The 20,593-nt window shown below is 33.7% G+C and overlaps 1 protein-coding gene across 2 annotated transcripts in view; it reads left to right on the top strand.

Moving 5' to 3' along the window:
• Positions 1–475: 475 nt before the first annotated feature.
• LOC111087033 (multiple epidermal growth factor-like domains protein 9) overlaps positions 476–20,593 on the top strand; it is a 64,503-nt gene continuing 44,385 nt past the window's right edge. For both annotated transcript variants that reach the window (XM_022392189.1, XM_022392188.1), the window contains exon 1: positions 476–891. In XM_022392189.1, the coding sequence (XP_022247897.1) occupies positions 756–891 (136 nt within the window). In that variant the 5' untranslated portion in view covers positions 476–755. The remainder of the gene's footprint in view (positions 892–20,593) is intronic.

The following is a 20,593-nucleotide window of genomic DNA, read 5'->3' as shown; positions in this document are numbered from 1 at the left end:
AAAAACAAACAATATCGCAAGTCACAAAACAAGAACCCTGATAACTGAGCGCCTTTGGAAAGTAAGTTTTTCTACTTCAGGAACGAATTAGGAAGGAGGTCAATTTTGAAAATAAAACGAAACTCAATACTCAAAAACGATTTATAATTAATTCATATATAACACTGAATAATGATATAATCCACATATGACTCTGTAGAATGATATAATAAAATGTTTAACATGTTTTCAAAAGCTCTGATTGAAAATAGACTCAAAGTACTCTGTATTATAAATAGTCTCAAAGTAGTCTCCATTGGAGAAATTGCGTTCGTCTCATATACCATCTGCCACAAATCACTTCAGACTAGGTGGATTGTCTCTTACAAACAACTATCGCTGATGTATTGATAAATAAAGAGACAGACGCTCCCTTGGGATATATTATTGGAAGAGTCTGGTTTTGAGATTATACAAGCTCACGTTATAGTTGTTAGCAGACGACTACAGGAGAACCTGGCGCCAAGTGAACGCTTGTCTAGGACGCGTGAGTCATGCATCAGTAGCATCGAGACCGTAGTGATAGCAAGAAGACGGGAGAATCAACACCCAGGTACAGTGCCACGCAAAACTAGCACAATTCCTCTGACTTTTCAACACGTGCTAGGCTTGCAGGCACTTTGAACGAAAACAGAAGTATCAAGACCATTCAATAAGATTAGTGCTTCAAAACGTTAAACCTAGTTATACATATATAAAAAGACAAAACACCAACAATGCAAAGTAAGACATCTTACCTTTATTTCACTGGAGAACTGGTTATTGAACGAACTGTCCTTAACCTCGTCATTGTATGGAGCCTCGTCCAAGCTGCGTCAGCAAACGGGAAAGTTGGTCTCACAGAATTTCAAGGTGAGAGAAATTTCTTAAGTTTTTCCTCCTTGTAAAATGCGAAACGTGTTTAAGATAACAGAAATTTTCTCGGCTTTCCTAGTTAGATGGTGGTCTTTCAATATATATATTTAATCGTTAGTGTTTACTATTTTTATTTACATATACATAAATATTCAAAGCGTCACCAGGTTTGAATTAGCGTTTGATTTTATTCTGGTTTGTAATTGGTTAGTAGCGCTTTCGCAGCTTTAAAACTACTCTTCAGCCAGTGGTTTTTCTTATAGTGTTAGATGTACAGAAGGCAATAATATATATATATATTTGTGTATATGTATATATATATATATATATATTCCATACAGTACGTTAGATTCGTAGAGATGTTACATAAACATGCGTGGAGTGGTGTATGAATAAAAGAAATTACATAAGTTTTTAAAATAAAGTAATTTATGTCAAATTTTTATCCTAAATTGATCAATAATTTTGGTCAATATGTTACACAGAATTCGCTTCATTAATCGATCAGTACTTCTAATCAGTTTGTTACACATAATTCACTTCATTAATCGATCAATACTTCTAATCAGTTTGTTACACATAATTCACTTCATTAATCGATCAATACTTCTAATCAGTTTGTTACACATAATTCGCTTCATTAATCGATCAATACTTCTAATCAGTTTGTTACACATAATTCACTTCATTAATCGATCAATACTTCTAATCAGTTTGTTACACATAATTCGCTTCATTAATCGATCAGTACTTCTAATCAGTTTGTTACACATAATTCGCTTCATTAATTGATCAATACTTCTAATCAGTTTGTTACACATAATTCACTTCATTAATCGATCAATACTTCTAATCAGTTTGTTACACATAATTCGCTTCATTAATTGATCAATACTTCTAATCTGTTTGTTACACAGAATTCGCTTCATTTTCGGCTTTGATCTATACAGCCTGATTGTCGTCAGAAGTTATTTTGTGGGAAGAGTGGTGATATTATGAAAACGTGTTTACCAATTTTGGGTTGATAAAAAAGGTTAAATCAAATATTTTAAATCTCTGATCAGAACTTGCGGAAATGTAGAACCCTTATAATACAAACAGCAGTTTCATATTATATTTCATTCTACTGAACAATATCGTAGCCATTTTACTGGACTACTGTGACGAAAGTCAAGTGTGTACCCATACATATATACATTTCAAGGCCTCGTGGCTGATAAGACTGATCTATTGAATGACGCTTACAAATTCTAGTTGGGTATGATTTTGAATAGCGTAAAAAAATCATGCCCCACTGTCTCTTACAGTTACATCGGTCATCTATGCCATGTAAAGATAGGTAAACGCTTCATGAAAACATTAGAGACATTAGGCACGATTTTTACACGATATCCCAAAAGATAAAACTTTAAGTTATTCTGGAGAAAATCCTCTCTTTTTTTTTACCTATGACAGGTGATATTTGTTTTCTTTATATATTTTCTTACTACAGAAATAAATTGTATGTTTTGTTTTTGTATTTGTTGTTAATCAATACTCGTTCCATACAATTATACTCATTCGTACGTGATAATTTACACTTCGTCGTCAAGAAGTTTCAGACATGTGTTGTTGTTTTTCTCAAAACGAACAAGTATACAAATAATTCTATTGTGATTTATTATTATTATTTTTTGTTTAAGAGCAAGGCCATATTGGGTTATCTACCATGTCCACCTCGAGGAATCGGACCTCTGATTTTAACGTTGTAAGTTGCGTAAATTTACGGCTGTCCCACCGGAAGACTGTAATTGTTTGAACACATTATAATGTTTATAGTTTAAAAAACTGTAATTTTAAAATCTAGGTTAAATTTTCACTATAACGATAGAAATATATATGTATATATACATATAGATAGATAGATACTTACAGACAGATAAACACCCATTGTACTAATGTAGGAGGCGTCCAAAATACTCTAAAATAATGACTTGTCATAATTAACCCTAAATGGTAACACGATACTTGGAAACGCATAGGATCAAACTAGATAAGCCTCAATTAGGTGTATTCATATTGATCTGTAATGCCATCAGTATTTACTTTAATGAGAAATATTCTATCGTTATTACTCTGTGAAAAAGAGATGACGTCGCCCTCGAACGCAGGACTTACGTGCGAACAAACTGTCACTACTAAAAATATGTATACCTTTACTGTGTTCTGTGTAAGTGAATTTTCATAGAAATGTCTGGTGAACGACCTCTTATTGGCATTGTTTAGGCCTAACTTTCGTTTTTCCATATCTCACCAGCTTGCAGCTAAAAACCTGTTTGTAAATATAATGTTAGTCACAGTTGGTGCTCTTTGTAGAAACAGTTTGTCTGTCATATAATTTGTTCGCAAGACCAAGCTACACGAACCTAACTAAAATAACTAAAACTTATGATATGTTGGGCCTTCAACTTCCAGCTAAACACCACAATACTTAAACTGTTCAATTTTCTATCTTCTTTATAATTCCCTTGGTTAAATTTTTCTTTGGAAATTAAATACCTATAGTCTGCTCGCAAGATTTATTGGAACATTTAGTTTTATTTGTTTGGGATGAATACAAAAATTATCTACATACTGATGTGAGTTTGCAAAAAAGGATAAGTTATTTCCTTTTTTTTTCGAAGCTAAACTCAATCTCTTATTTATCAAATAGCTCCCCAGTGGCACAGCGGTATGTCTGAGGACTTACAACGCTATAAATCGGGTTTCCATACCCGTGGTGGGCAGAGCACAGATAGCCCATTGTGTAGCTTTGTGCTTAACTACAAACTAACAAACAAACAAATTTATCAAATAAGAAATCCCAACAAATATATTAAGATCTTGGATATCTTGTCATACCACAAAACACTTGTCTAGAAACCATTTCCATATCTTTTTACGTAAACTACAAGATTCTCTTCAAAATAATTAAGTAATATTTTAAATAATGGTACTTCAAAAAATTCCATAGTGATATTTGTATTAGTAACATTTGTACCCATTGCTGTAACAGACTTGTTGGAAAAAGTTTTCCTCATGAGTAAAGAAGCAAAAAGAAAAACAATTATTAAGTCTAGATCTAATCCTCTTAAAATAAAACTTTACTAAAACTGGGATTTATTCATTCTTCGTACTGATAAAAAAATCGACATCTTTAAGTCCATAATCATGTTTAATACTTGGATATAGAGTTACTAAATCAAAGAAAAAATAAAATAAAAGTCTTATTTTCGTGTAATTTTATGGCAGTTTTTTCAGCAAATCCAAAACCATACCTAATAACACTCGGAATATGAGATAAGAAAAAAGTCTTAATAGTATGGTCCAAAAAGTCACTTAAATGTTCTGTAATTTTTCGATTACCTCCTACAATCAGTTTTCCCGATGTCAGATATACACCACTGTACATTTTAAATTTAATTCGAGAGTATTATTTAGCGTATATAGTGCGAGCGTTAAAGTAAGTTAATAAAAGTAAGACAAAGTTAGCGAGATACATCTAGACTGTGTTTGTAAGCTTAGCTACAAAGAATGTATAGTAGCGACTTTTAAAGTGTAATAATCGCAGATAGTATTGTAATAACAGAGTAGAATGTAATGGTCTAAATTGAACACGCCGCTACAGTCATGGTTCAACAACAAAAACATAATTTATTCACAATAACAACACTTAGAAATATATAAATTTATTACCAACAAGTCACACACACACCTACTGTAAAGAATCCTACCCACACATACGTAAAAACCTGACATCCGAAATATGAGGAGGTTTTCAAATATGGATACATTCATGTTTTGTTTTCAATAATACTTAATTACTTTCTTGACCAATTACCTGTAGTTCAAGACTTATTTCTTTTATTGTATCTAAACCTGATTTTCCTTTTACTATGGATTCACATTTATTAGAAACACTGGAAAAAATATTCTTTAAAATCTTAATTTCCTAGTAAATTCATACATATCATCTGTCAGTTGTATTTTATTGGGCTTATTTATGTGAGTAAACGTTAATCATTTTGTTACTAATCAGATTTCTTTTACTTCCAAATATTTTATGTTAAATTAATAATATTCAAAAGTTACTTACTGAGTCTTATTATCAAGTTACAGGCTTGCGATACTAAAAACCGGGTTTCGATACCTGTGGTAGGCAGAGCATAGGTAGCACTTTATGTATCTTTGAGTTTAACTACAACTAAACCTGGTTATAGAAAGATATTTTTAACTATCATTTTTTTTCTTCAAGTAATGGATTTTTCATAAAATCTCTGTCTTTCTTCATGCCACATGTTCTCCTTCCTATTAACTTTTCTCTGTGTCAATCTTTCATTTTTATGTCCTACTGGATTCCATCTAGTTTTATTTGTATCTTTCATTTTCTTCACCGTTTTTTGTTTGTTTGAAGTGTAGCAAAAACTACATTCTCATCTTGAGAATGTTTCCCTCCATTTATAACAATTCTCCTTTCAATTTTTCTTCCTCTCTCTAGATCTTTTTTATCTTTCTCTAATTGTTCTGTAAACCATATTTCGTTTTGTCTCCATTTTTTTACTACTTCTCTCTTCCATTTTACTCGTGTCATTCCAATATATCGCCAATGCCTCAAAAATGTCTTATTTTCTGTCTTTTCGTTAAATACATTTCACATTTTTACAAATTTCGCCATTTGATTTTTCATTCTAATTTCCCGAACTTTACTTTCAATTCTCAACCTATCCTCTCCTAGTCTTTTTCTAACTCGTTTTTGTCAAGCTTTATATGAACAGAGGCCTTTTACAGTAGGTGTCTGTGACTTTTTGGCGATAAATTCGAACAATAAACGGACAGTTCACAACCTATTTGTTTTAAAATATATATTCAAAACAAGTGAAATGTATGCACAAGAATTCTTTATATTATTGGTTACCACAATCGTATCCAGAGCTTTAAATAATTCTCTTTTCTTGTCAAAATTCCACACAGGCTAGTTCAGTTACTTTAGAATCCAATTGTCAAAACGTATTATTTTTCTCTGTTTCTTATTGCACAATCTGCGATAGATTCACTTACGTTACCCTGTAAGCTACCACAGTTGTATCAAGAATTTTAAATAATTGTATTCTTTTCGTCAAAGTCCACACAGGCGGGTTCAATTACTCTAGAACACCCTTTGACAAGACAAATTCTTCTTCTTATCTCTGTTAAACTCATTTTAAAATATTGCCCGTTTAGGCTAAACTAACAATCACGCAGTCTAACTTCACTTTTTTTTTTTGACTGAACTTCTCTTATCCTGCGTTCACTTGGTCGCCTATATATATATGTGTGTGTGTGTGTGTGTGTTGCCCAACTGAGGCCTAGAAGTTTCTCAAACTACGAGACGCTATTATGTAACAAAACTCAGTAAAGGCAACGAGAAAAATATAGAAGGTTTGAGTAATGTGACGTCAAGTTACAGCAATTGAACTACACACAAAACGTACGACTCTTACCGAGTTATGTAACGAAATTTGATATAACTATCACCTTTAAGATAATTAACTTTAACACTCTTGTTACGAAAACTAAATAATCATTAAATATTAGATCACTAAATGAACTAAGTAATAACTCTTACACTAAACAGTCTTGTATATCCACAATGTTTCTTTATTGAAAAGTATTAATGGGGGATTCCATTGAATTGCATTATTACATAATTTACCTATGTTTTCGGCTGTTAAACTTCTCCAAAATGCTAATTTTTTATTCTTTAGAAGATCGCATTTATTTTTGCTTAAACCATGTAATATAATGGCAGAGTGGTTTTTTATTTTCAATTACTCTTTTCTGGAGATTCTAGTTTCTTACCGAGAATCTGTTTTTTTTTGTTGTTGTTTTTCTTTGTCCGAGTCTCTTCCAAAAAAATATTTAATATTTGTTGTTTTTTTACAACAACTTTTGTTCATGATTCCATCACTTATTCTTCCTTTTGCATTCTCTAAGAAATTTTCTGTTCCTGTTTATTCTTAAGCACAAAGCTACACAATGGGCTATCTGTACTATGCCCACTACGGGTATTGAAACCCGCGTTTTAGCGTTATAAGCTTTAAGACTTGCCGCTGAGCCACTGGGGCTAATAAATCCTCAAGTATATATTCTCTTTTATTATTGAATCCTTACATGAATTGTTTTCTTTACTTTTTCGAGGCGTTTTCTCAACTAATCCTATCTACAAATATGGTACAAACTATTGTCTAATAAACGACGTGAAGATTTGAATAACATGTGTAACATACCGAATCGTTAAAATAGAAAACAGTAAAAGAGTGAACAGATATTGGCGTCATTACCAAATATTTCGCTTTTAAAATAACATGTATACATATTAGATGGTATTAGAATGCAATCCATTTAAAGTGCCCGGGTAGAGTTCAAAATGTCACGACCTTTTACAGTGTTACATTCAAAATTTAATTAAACAACTTTATTATCAACATATTTCAGTAAACTTGGCATATAAACCTAGTTTATACTTGAATTTTTTCTATTATTTAAATTTTAGTCTCTTAATTTCTAAAGGAAATATTTAAATAAATTATCAGACTTCATTATTTTGTATCACGTGGCAGTTCTCTCCAAGTTGCCCATTTGAGATGTTCTTTTAAGTTCTTCTCTCCAAGTTGCCCATTTGAGATGTTCTTTTAAGTTCTTCTCTCCAAGTTGCCCATTTGAGATGTTCTTTTAAGTTCTTCTCTCCAAGTTGCCCATTTGAGATGTTCTTTTAAGTTCTTCTCTCCAAGTTGCCCATTCGAGATGTTCTTTTAGACCTATATGATCTTTTAAGTTTCCCCCGAATTACAAACTTATAGTATACATATTTCCGAGGTAAAATGTAAACTTATAGCCTCTAACCTTCTTGTTTCATTGAGATATGTGAAATAAAGTTGAATTTACACACTACGACCGACATATCACATCCCGTCTTTCAAACATACCACTAGTTCTTTCTGATAGTTGCTATTGGATTATTCCAAACCAATAGAAAGAGAATATTGTAATTTATTTGGACAGTTTTGAAAAATTCTCTATCAGTTTCATTGTTTGCCAGTGTTTGAGCTCTGGTGGACTAGCTGTTTGAATTATTTAATTCATTTATAACTTAGTTAGAAAACCAATTAAATTGTAATAGTTCTAGGACATCTTATTTTTTGTGCATGACAATATTTATATTCTAAATTACATATTTGAACTTATAAAAATAATTTGTGAGACATCAAAGTCCTTAAAAATTAGTCGTATTCCCTCTTATTCAAATGGACTGAGCCCGTATGTAGTTAGTGTTAGGGTAGAGAAAATAACAGATCAGATGTAAAGTTTTACTGAATCAAAACTTTTGATATTAATCAAGGAGGTTTATAGAAGCTATGCAAATGAAATATGAAAATTTTGAGATGAAGAATGTATTTTTATTCTTTAACATGAAAATGACTTTGCATTCGTAAATTCAGAGACAGATCTTTAGTAAAAATACTTTATTAAAATATCTGATTTTTTATGTACATAGACTTATGATGTTTTTCTAATAGCTTGCCAAATTCCGCAAAAATGCACTGAGTAAAATCAGAGTTATAGTATATACGGTTTCATATTTACGTGGTGGATACAACTTTACAAGGTTGGTCAAAATGACCAAGCCCATATACAAAGAGTACAGTTAGCTTTTAAAAGATCGTGCGCGTACTAAATGGTATTATAATTCATTACATCTGAAGTGATTACGTTTAAACGTGATTTAAGTTACAATTAAATGGATTTTTGAAACCAAACAAAGTATTTCTCGTACTTTGAATTTAGCCAACCAAGATGCGAGCTGGAGGCGACTTAACTTCTGATAATACTGTTTCTGTAAGTCTCCCCAAAAGCATCTACCCAATATTAGGTTTCTGTGGATGTAAATACTCTCCAACTTGATAGGATTGCCTATATTTCCCACTTTAAAAATTTTATTTGTTGGTACTTCCTTGAATTCCATGATAACCCATAAGACATTTTATGATGTCTTCTCGTTCTGTAATTGACGTATCATAAATTCTGTGGTGTTCTGCTTCCATTTTTCCACCTGCCATATTTAACAAGGCAGTGAAGTAGGTTTATTTAGTAACACTAGATGGGCCTTTCTATGTTTCGAATAATTTATGTGATATATTATTATTAACATCTGAAAAGTTTCAAAATATCTTTTGTTTTATCTAAAAATAAAAATTGAATAAGAAATAAAACAAGCCAGGAAATTCGTCTTTTATATTGGGTATACATTTCAAGCAAGTCCCAAACTTCTGAGTGAATCGTATTTTTTCATTTCCTTTAATCTTAACCTTAAAATCATACATTTGATTTGTATTCAGTAGTAATTTATCTATTACAAGAAACTGTGATAATCAATGCTACTAAAGAGTAGATTTTAGAATACTTGGGAATACAGACATGATTTTGACCCATTCTCCTGTAAAAAAAGTCATCACAAGACATTCAGTATTGTGGTACTGTCTCTTATTGTGTAATATAAGGTCTAGACCAGACGTTTACAAGCTTTATAAGCTCGAGACCAGACGTTTACAAGTTTATTGGCTTTATAAGCTCTAAACTAGAAATTTACAAAGTTACTGGCTTTATATAAGCTCTAAATTAGACGTTTACAAGTTTATTGACCTTATAAACTCTAGACTAGACATTTACAAAGTTACTGGCTTTATAAGCTCTAGACCAGACATTTACAAAGTTACTGGCTTTATATAAGCTCTGAGTTAGACGTTTACAAGTTTATTGACCTTATAAGCTCTAGACTAGACATTTACAAAGTTACTGGCTTTATAAGCTCTAAACTAGACGTTTACAAGTTTATTGACCTTATAAGCTCTAGACTAGACATTTACAAAGTTATTGGCTTTATATAAGCTCTAAACTAGACGTTTACAAGTTTATTGACCTTATAAGCTCTAGACTAAACATTTACAAAGTTACTGGCTTTATAAGCTCTAGACTAGACATTTACAAAATTCTTGGCTTTATATAAGCTCTAAACTAGACGTTTACAAGTTTATTGACCTTATAAGCTCTAGACTAGACATTTACAAAGTTATTGGCTTTATATAAGCTCTAAACTAGACGTTTACAAGTTTATTTGATTCGAAAGTCTATTCCTTGTGTCTGAGACTTTTGTAGAAAAATAATTTGTTTAGAGACGTCACAAGTCCAGTTTGACACATGCCGAGGTTTCTGCGACGTTTGACAATGTAATGCTCCAGCTCTTCCTATTATCTAACGAGTCTGTAGTGTCCACTCGTAGGAGGGTTAGGAACAGATTAGATTTCTGTGACAGAGATATATAACTTCCTGTTTTAATGCGTTAATGAAACTTGAGTGATTCCCGGCCCAGATGTTGTGTACAATACAAAGTGTATATGGCGACAGTTTGTTTGTTTCTTTTAGAGCAACGCTACATTGAATTATCTGTTGTGTAAGACCGTAAATTTAACGCTGTCCAACCGGAGGACAAAGGGCAACGGAGAGATGTCCTTTATTGTTCTTGCTATAATTTGCACTTATAAGTGCATATCACGGAAAAGACATAAGTGCATGAGCATTTGGCGTGTGTGGCAAAAACATTTTGTCATATATGTGTAGCAGCATATTGAGTACATATATGGGTGTAATAGATATGTTGACCAGTTTTAAATATATACCTGTTTGTGTGTGTTCTCTTAATCATTTTGCAAGTGAAGTTTTTTGTTTGTATTCTCTATTTATTACAAAAATACTGAAGCTATTTTGAGCTACTGACCAGATGGAAGGCAGCCACCTACGCTAAGCGATTAATTGTTATTCTTATAAAGCACTCACAACTTAGAATGTAGGTAATTTTTTTGTGGTACCGCACGGATTCGAATTCTGCTTACTAGCAACGAAGTCAGGGTGTGCTGTTCTCCATCCCAGTATGGTGATCGAATGAACAAGCAATACCCTATAATTTAATTGTAAACTCCTACCCATGAAATGTCTCTCGGTGAAAGCGATATTGTATTTCACCATAGTGGTTAGAATTACACTTTAACTCACGTGTTAAGCCTTGCTAGTATATACTTTGTCATGTTTATTAGCTGTAAAATAAAACGCCTTTGTGAACTGCAGCAAACAAAATCTCCAACCTTTCTTTCCCGAAAATCAAGTGGATACATAGTGCGGAAAGATGTGAGAATATGCATGATTATATATCTGAGCCAACGACTATAGCGGTGCCTAGTTGTCTACTCTGCACATTAACCATCCCTCTTCACTTCAACCATACCACCTGGCGCCGAGATAAGGTTGTTTCCATGACAACCGACCGTTAACGATGACTCGAATGTATATGGATGACGCTGTTATTATAGTATAATATGTTTCAAAAGTAGGAACAACAGTCCTTTAATAAATATAGTTACTTCCCGTCATATAAACTGTAAAGCAATAGTTACTTCCCGACATATAAACTGTAAAGCAATGGATAACAATCATACAACTGCAAACTGTCTACTTCCGTTTTTTGTTTTGGACATAGGTAAACAATTAGAAGTGCTGAGGTTAATGACACTTTATGAAAATGATGTTCCAGATCATGTGTCGCCCTTGGAACAACTTCCTCCATCGAGTGTACTCGGTTTGATGATTGTAGTTACGCGCTACTGCTTGGTTTGGTTTGGTTTGGTTTGAATTTCGCGCAAAGCTACTCGAGGGCTATCTGCGCTAGCCGTCCCTAATTTAGCATTGATACACTATAGGAAAAGAAGCTAGTCAGCATCATCCACCGCCAACTCTTGGGCTAGTATTTTACCAAAAAACAGTGGGCTTGACCATCATATCATAATGGCCCTACAGCTGAAAGGGCGAGCGTGTTCGGTGACGGGGTTTCAAACCCGTGACTCTCAGATTGCGAGTCGAGGCTACCATGTCATCACTAATGCTTGAAACTGGAATTTACATTGTTACAAGCCTCTCGGATTTGTATCAGAATAAAGATCCTGATAACTTTTTACATGATAAGGTGGGCATTAACTTTCAAAAAGACATTTAAATAGGCTAGAACTACAAATGTCAGTTGGAGCTTTTTCTTTCGTTTGTAGCTAAGCACAAAGCAACACAATGGACTATCTGTGCTCTGCCCATTACGGGAATCGAAACCCGTATTCTAACGTTGTAAGTCTGAAGACATACCGCTGTGCCACTGGACGGCCAATTGGAGCTATATTGGGGACTTGACATGTGTGGTCCAATGGGTTTGTTGCGATGCCAGGTTCTTCATTTGGAGACTTGATATGAGTAGTACAATGGGTTTGTTGCAATATCAGTTTCCTCATTGGGGGATTTGATATGTGTGGTCTAGTTGGTTTGTTGCGATGTTAGTCTTCTCACTGGGAGACTTGACATGTGTGGTTCAATGGGTTTGCTGCGATTTCAGTTTCCTCCTCTGTCTTTTTCTTTCTTTTTATGAAAATAGCCATAGATATCGAAGTGTGGTTGGAATCTTTAGAATTTTTCACGTTTGAGCCTATGTCAATTTCAAATCATTGTTTACTCTACTGTTAATGGAACCGAGGGATATGCGCCCAGCTTCTCCAGATTAGTTTCTTATCCATAGCCTTAGTTTTATGAATGAGAGCTTTGCTACAAATTAGGTAAAGGTGTGGCTTTGGAGGTCACTGCTATCCAAAAGATTGTGCGTTTTCTCGTTTACATAAAAAAAAAACATTCAAAAGATCCGTTTTCGAAACACTTTATCCTTTGGTTTTACATGTTAAGTATCTTTGCTCTATGAATAATTCTCTTCGGAAAGGATTTTTATGGTCCTTCGTCCACTCGCTTTGAACTCATTCGGATAACGTGCGATTAACCCTCTATTAGCTTGTTAAATAACGAGAGAAAAACAGGTAAGCTGAATTCTATTTCTTCTCACTAGGGTTTGATGATAAAAAAATCGGGCCAAATTATGCAGGTGAAGTATTCATTGTTAGAATATGACTTGTATTACCAAGATGGTCTGGAATGGCTCGATTCGCAATCTGCAGGTCGCAGAATCGAAACCCATTTTCGAACATGATTGTCTTTTTCGGCCATAAGAGCATTATAATGTAATAGTCAATCTTACCATTTGTTGTTAAACTAGCTATCTTCCTAGTGAATTCAATATATATTTTATCTATAAAAAAACGTCCTTAGCGTACTCTTATGGAAAGACTAGATAACCAACAGACCTGTATTCTTTGATGAAGTATTCCTAATTTCGTTTGGCCAAATTTTGTTCTACATAATTTTTTTCTCTTCACTTAAGAAACAGGTTACCGATTTCGCATTATGTATATGTTTTATTAATTTAGATTAAAATTTTCTAGAAAACTTTGTTTGGGATTGTTCAAGTGTATTAACTTTTCATATAAATATAGACATAATATAATGCTAGTTTTCAATATACAGCGGACTCAAAATTTTCTTTTTTCACGGCAACTCCTATGAGGTTTTGAATTTCTACTGAGATTGAAGTTTTTGTTGTAAAAAACACGTGAGTATGAAGGTACCTCAAATGTTGTTCATGTGTTTGTATTCCAAGCATATGAAGTTTTAAAATACCTATTTTAAAGCATTGAATCAATAAAGAATAATTTCGTGCTAATCAGTGCAAAATCCCTAATTAAAATCATATTAGAAACCCATCGGCTTGGACTAAAAATATCTTTGAATTTTAGGTTTGTGATCAAAATATCTCTAAATATGATCAACTTGGGAAAAGTGATCAGGGTAAACCTAGGGGTGATGTAAAAACTATGTTCCCATTATGGTTAATTACCAGCCCCAGAAGCGTTTAGGTGAAAGGTTGTAACAGTCGGATATCAATCGTTGTCATGTGCATCTTACGAAAAGTGGGATTGACCGTCACATTATAACGCCCCATAGATGAAAGGGGCGAATATGTTCGGTGACGAAATTAGAACTCGCAACTTGAAGATCTCTTGTCTATCAACCACATTCTTTTTCTGCCACATCCAGTACCGACGAGATCTTTCGCCAATCAGGTTAAGAATGAGATTTAAAAAGTGACTGTTCACTTTTTCAAATCTCATTATTAACATAACGATGATCTAAGGTCGTCGAAACATTACTTGTTTTGTGTTTTTAAATAAAAATTTTAATATCCATATCAGCTGTCTCTACTATAGATTTATATAGATTTTAGTTGAGTGCAGAAAGCTTAATTTTATCTTTCCTTGTTTTAGTGTGTGTGATCGTTTGTTTGTTATGGATCTCGCGCAAAGCTACACGAGGGCTATCTGCGCTAGCCGTCCCTAATTTAGCAGTGTAAGACTAGAGGGAAGGCAGATAGTCATCACCACCCACCGCCAACTCTTGGGCTACTTTTTTACTAACGAATAGTGGGATTGACCGTCACAGTATAACGCCCCACGGCTGAAAGGGCGAGCATGTTTGGTGTGACGGGGATTCGAACCCAAGACCCACATATTGCGAGTCGAGCTCCCTAACCACTTGGCCATGCCGGGCCAATGTGTGTGATCGTATGCCATTATTTAGGAAATGTTTCTTGTTTTTTTTGCATTTTTTCGTAGATTAACAACTACGTAATTCACTTAAATACAGGAAGAAGATAAAGATAAAAAAATGAGACGAGAAATTTTTTAATAAACTGAATAAATTGCTTTTACGCTTAATTAATGTATTTCAATGAACGTTAAGTATATCAATTCATTTCGTTCCCCTTTTTTGAACAACTGATCCCATGTCATATTAATTTAAGTTACTTTTTAGGTCGGTTACCACTTACATCAATCATAATGTGAAGAGGCTTTAACATCCCCTAGAAAATAACAACCGGTGCACACTGTCGAAACATCGGGTGTAATTGTATATTTTCAATTAATGTGGAATGAAATAAGTGCCTTTATTAACTCGTTGCATCACCCCTCCCTTCCACCCCTCCAAAAAAAAATTACTTAATTTAGAAGTCATTAGTGCTTTTAAGACTAAAGCAATAAACCAGATTAAACTCAACCATTGGAAACCTAAAACCTTCAGAAATAATTTCCTCCTTGAAAACTTTCAGAGGACAGCGCAGTTCATCGTCACTCGCAGAAAATAGCTGCACTATCTGGATGTGTTCGCTTTACCGTCAGAACGATTGAGTTCCTATCTTTAGACGGAACTGTTTGATTCTTAGCACGCCTTGATTCTTATGAGAGGTGGAGACTATTGATTTTCCTTAAATTATATTCAACATTTCGTGCGGAGACGCTGTATATTTGACCATGCACCCTTACTTACTAAAAGACATTAATGAAAAAACGCAAGTATTTGAGAAACAAATATTAATAATGTGATTGTATGAACCTCAGATAAACTCCTCATCCCGCCCATTTATTCCATGCAAACACATTTAAGTCGGAACAGAAGCAACTGTAATAACAGATAGATGGACGCTCGATCCCTTATTTAGGGTGTATGTAGTACATGGCTTTTACGCCCATATACACCCAAATAATACAAATAAGGTTATCTAGTCTTAGACAAACATATATCTGTTGAAATAAAAGGCATTTTTTAGCTAAAACTTTTAAAAAATATGAAAGCTATTCTCTATATTTCAAATCAAAGCTTTACGCCGCTGTTCTATTTCAAGAAACTTTAGCCATTCCTTCTTTTCCAATTATATTGATTACACAAATATTGGAGTGAAACTTGTTCGAGTGTAACATTATTCGTTAATGTTAAGAAAATACATGTTATTTAAAACAATATATATCTTAAAATGGGTGGAAGTCTTTTGAAAATATTTGTTTAAAGACGAATCAAAAGAAACAATGATAGATAGATTGAACTGCTGCTAATATTTGTGTATTATAAGTTTCTTATACGATTATGTCAATTCTCTTGCTATTATAAAGTGTTTTAGATATTAAAACGTTTCTTTAAATAAGTGTTTATCATTATCCGTCATCCAAGCCTGGACATAGCCTAATGGTTATCGTGTCGGGCTCAGGATCATAGGCTCCAAGGTATGAAAAATGATGCTTTCAGATGCGGCCACATTATAAAAGTAACAGTCAATCCTTGTATTCGGTTCAAAGAGCCGAACCGAGCAAAGCCCTTGTGGCGGATGCTGTTAGTTAGCTGAGATTTTCTGGTTCAAATTTAGGGATGGTTATATTTGAACCCTAGGGGTCTCTGACCTGGTCATTTAACCTATGCGCATAAAGCACCTTTCAGGTTGGGAAATCCAGTTCCATTCTACACTAATTTTATCCCAGTTTACATGGACAAAGCGTGGCCCAGTAGTTGGCATGCCGAACGTTAGATCCGAGTATCCGAAATTCACGCTCCATTACCACACAAACAAAACTATGCGCTCCGTACTTTTGATGGTCAAATCCTGCTATTCGATTAGAGCAAACCACAAGTTGGCGATGGGTAATGTTGATTAGCTGTCTAACCTCTAATTAATCACTTCAAAATCACGGACGGGTAATGCAGATAGCACTCGAGTAGTCTTGGGCGAATTTGAACAAAAAACAATTTCTCTTCATTATTATCTCCTGGTGGGTCAGTGGTAAGTTTACTAACACACAACGTTAAAATCCGAGATTCGATTCCATGCTGTTGGTGGAGTGCATATAGCTGCCTTCCTTCTAGTCTATCACTTCGAAATTAAGGAAGGCTAGCGCAAAAAAACCCTTGAGTAACTTTGCGCAAATAAGAAGAACCAGGTTACAGAATTCGTAACGAAAACAGCATCCTATTCTGTGTGCACCATGAACGAGAATGAAATATGTACATTTGCTGCCAAGAATAAGTACCTATAAAAATCTCTTAAAAACGTAATTTTTTAACAAAAACAAACAAAGAAAGTTTGTTTGTTTGAAGTTAAGCACAAAGCTACACAATGGGCTATCTGTGCTCTGCCCACCACGGGTATCGAAACCCGGTTTCTAGTGTTATAAGTCCGCAGACATACCGCTGTGCCAATAGAGGGGGGGGGCACAAACAAAGAAACACTCGAGCGCAAGCACTGCTCGAGAAGCAACTGTTGGGGATCTTGCGCTTTCGAAACACAAAATATATAGATTTTGTGCCACTGTTATTTAATTCTTTAAAACAATAGCTACGCACCAGTTTTGAGCCTTCATTTAAAAACAAATGTATTTGAGGGGCCTATACAGAAACAAAATATTTATATGTCATATTATTCGCTTTGCTGTAAACAACATATAAATATTCTTTGACGTTTAGAAAGGATGTAATTTTAGAAACTTGCTGTTGTTGACGAACAGGCTCACGCGCCCCTGGTATCAGGCGAGCTTTTGAGTAGATCATGTGCATCAACTCAGGAAAGATTGTTTGCTTGTTTTTAATTATGCACAAAGCTACACATCTGTGCTCTGCCTAACACGGGTATCGAAACCCGGTTTCTAGTGTTGTAAGTCCGCAGACATACCGCTGTGCCACTGGGGGGCCTCGGGAAAGAAAAGAAAAAAAAAACTCTTCTGACAACTGTCAGAAAATACTTGTATAGCTAAAGATAGTCCTTCTTCGCTTAAGAGGGCTTGTCGTGAAATTCAAAGAAAATTCCGATACATATGTTTGAAATATTGTGTGACTGAAAGCTAATTTATTGCATTTGAGGAATGATCCTTTATTACATTCATGTGTTAAGACTTATTACATTTGTGGGCGTGACTCCTGTTCCGTTAGAGACAAGGTTTTGATGAAAATTTCGGTTTCAATCGATATATACAATAAAATTATTTCTCGAAGACACTCTTCCTCTGGTTTGCAGCGAGCGCAGATCTTAAGAGATATTAGAATAGTAGAATATACAGAAAACTATCGTTACCTAGTCACGTACACGTCACTCAGGATCGAAAATTAAGAGCAGATCGTTAAGATAAATGTTTCTTTTCCCTCTTCCTCTGACATATAGAAAGTCATCTCCAAAGATGCAAGTTTAGTGCTACTTCTACTTAAACACATGCTTTTTTCTGTAATAAAATGAATAAGTGATAAAATACGTTTTACATCTCGTAAGAGTAAGAAACTATTTATTTATTACAGTAGTGTTTTTTATTAAAATATGTGTTATTTACTTATTACAGTTTATTGTTTATTTGAAATTAAGCACAAAGCTACACAATGGGCTATCTGTGCTCTGCCCACCACTGGTATCGAAACCCCGATTCTAGCGTTGTAATTCCGCAGACTTACCGCTGTGCCACTGGGGGGCATTTATTACAGTGGTGTTCTTATTAAAATATGTGTTATTTACTTATTACAGTGGTGTTCTTATCAAAATATGTGTTATTTACTTATTACAGTAGTGTTCTTATTAAAATATGTGTTATTTACGTATTACAATGGTGATCTTATTAAAATATGTGTTATTTACTTATTACAGTAGTGTTCTTATTAATATATATGTTATTTACTTATTACAGTAGTGTTCTTATTAAAATATGTGTTATTCGGTACATTCAGAGAAATTAAATATTCAGTATTTTGTATTATTTTGGAGAAAGAAATCAAAATATTGGACCGTAATATAAATATATTTAATAGTTATTCTTTACAATTTTGACACATTCCTTTGTAATGTTTCATGTGTTAATTGAAGCCAGGATGTTTATCAAATACAAGACTAGTACATACTAAAAAAATGGTTGGTTGGTTATCAAGGGAGTCAACATAAGTCATTTACGTAAAGTAAATGGTTATTGAATTAAGCCAATACTTTAACTTTCATATATCAGTAAGATGATAAGAGATCTGCAATCATTAAAGAAGGCACTCGAAGCTATTACTCAGAGATTGAAGATCTTATGGCTTAACACAATATCGGTCTGAAAACAGTAGTTGTATTTACTGACCAAAGCTTGTGTGTTAGAAGATTACCTTTCGGTAATTAAACAATACCCATTTAACCATATTGACAAAAGTCGACTTTTTAGTGTATTGTTAAGAGAATATCTTAGGCATTTCAACAATACACATTGAACCATATTTACAGGAGTCGACTCTATATTTCGTACTAAATAATCATCTTATTTTATATGTATATGTGTATATATATATATATGTATGTATATTTCAAAACATTAGAATACAACTTTAAAATTAACAATACAGTGATAGTTCTTGCAGGTGTTTAAACAAAGAATGTGGGTCTTATTTAAACAGTGATAGTCTTCGTAGGTGTTTAAACAGGAAATGTGGGTTTTATTTAAACAATGATAGTTCTTGTAGGTGTTTAAACAGGAAATGTGGGTCGTATTTAAACAGTGATAGTTCTTGTAGGTGTTTAAACAGGAAATGTGGGTTGTATTTAAACAGTGATACTCCTCGTAGGTGTTTAAACAGGAAATGTGGGTTTTATTTAAACAGTGCTAGTTCTCGTAGGTGTTTAAACAGCAAATGTGAGTTCTATTTAAACAATGATAGTTCTAGTAGGTGTTTAAACAGGAAATGTGGGTCTTATTTAAACAGTGATAGTCCTCGTAGGTGTTTAAACAGGGGTTGTGGGTTTTATTTAAACAGTGATAGTTATTGTTGGTGTTTTAACAGGGAATATTTGGTTTTATCTAAACAGTGATATTATTGTAGGTGTTTATACAGGAATGTGGTTTTTTTTTAGAATTATATCTCTTGTGTGTGTTTAAACAGGAAATGTGGGTTATATTTACAGCGTTTTTTGCTTTAAATTTTAAGAAACAAACTTTTGGCTTCTATTTTGGATGGTTTAATTAATAATAATAATTAAAGCTATATAAGTAACAATGGATTAAAAAGAATCATATAAAACTTTTGTAAAAAAACACAATTAGCAGTAATACTTTATATGACTAGCCATATGTGGAGGAAGTTGTTGCCGGGGGATGTTAGATATGGAATAAAAAATGTATTGCTTTGTTTCTCCTTTGGGTACAGCTGAGTTTATTGAAGGGAAAGGAAGTATGCTGTAAACGAGTGTTATTATCTTATATAATTATGATTAGACCAGAATTATTATGTGCGGGTTTGTCCAGAAATTATATACTAATCTTACACTTGAGAAAAAGAAGACGTAAACTACAAAGAGGATGTTACTCGTCGTATGTGTTTGTGGAGACGTATAACGACGTCAGGCATTTATATCTCGTGTTCTTATAGCGAACATTAACAACCGCTACAGAATACTCTTCAATTTGGATGGCAGAATGAAATTTTCTTGAGTTCACTGACTTTTGTTATTTTTAGAATGACTGGACACTGGCGGTATCAACTACTTAAAAGTGACTCATTCACTTGTTTAAGTTAAAAATGGCAATTACAGTATTTTAGACTTTGTACATTTCCTTCACGCTTCGCGACTGTATTGCAGTGAACTTTTTTGTGATCTGTTCAACGTTTCTGGTATTTAGTACTTTCGTGGTAACTTCTCATCCACCCCACCCCCAGTGGCTCAACGGCGAGTCTGAAAGTTGATAACGCTAAAAACCAGGTTTCGATACCCATGATAGGCACAGTACAGATAATCCATTGTGTATCTTTGTGCTTATTAACAAAGAAACTAAACAAATTCATGGTAACAAAAAGAAAGTTTTAAAACTAGACTCTGTCAGCGCATGATTCACAAGTTTGAGGA

This window comes from Limulus polyphemus, unplaced genomic scaffold, assembly GCF_000517525.1.
Source record: "Limulus polyphemus unplaced genomic scaffold, Limulus_polyphemus-2.1.2 Scaffold1658, whole genome shotgun sequence".
Taxonomy (NCBI): domain Eukaryota; kingdom Metazoa; phylum Arthropoda; class Merostomata; order Xiphosura; family Limulidae; genus Limulus; species Limulus polyphemus.
This window is presented reverse-complemented; position numbering and strand designations above follow the sequence as displayed.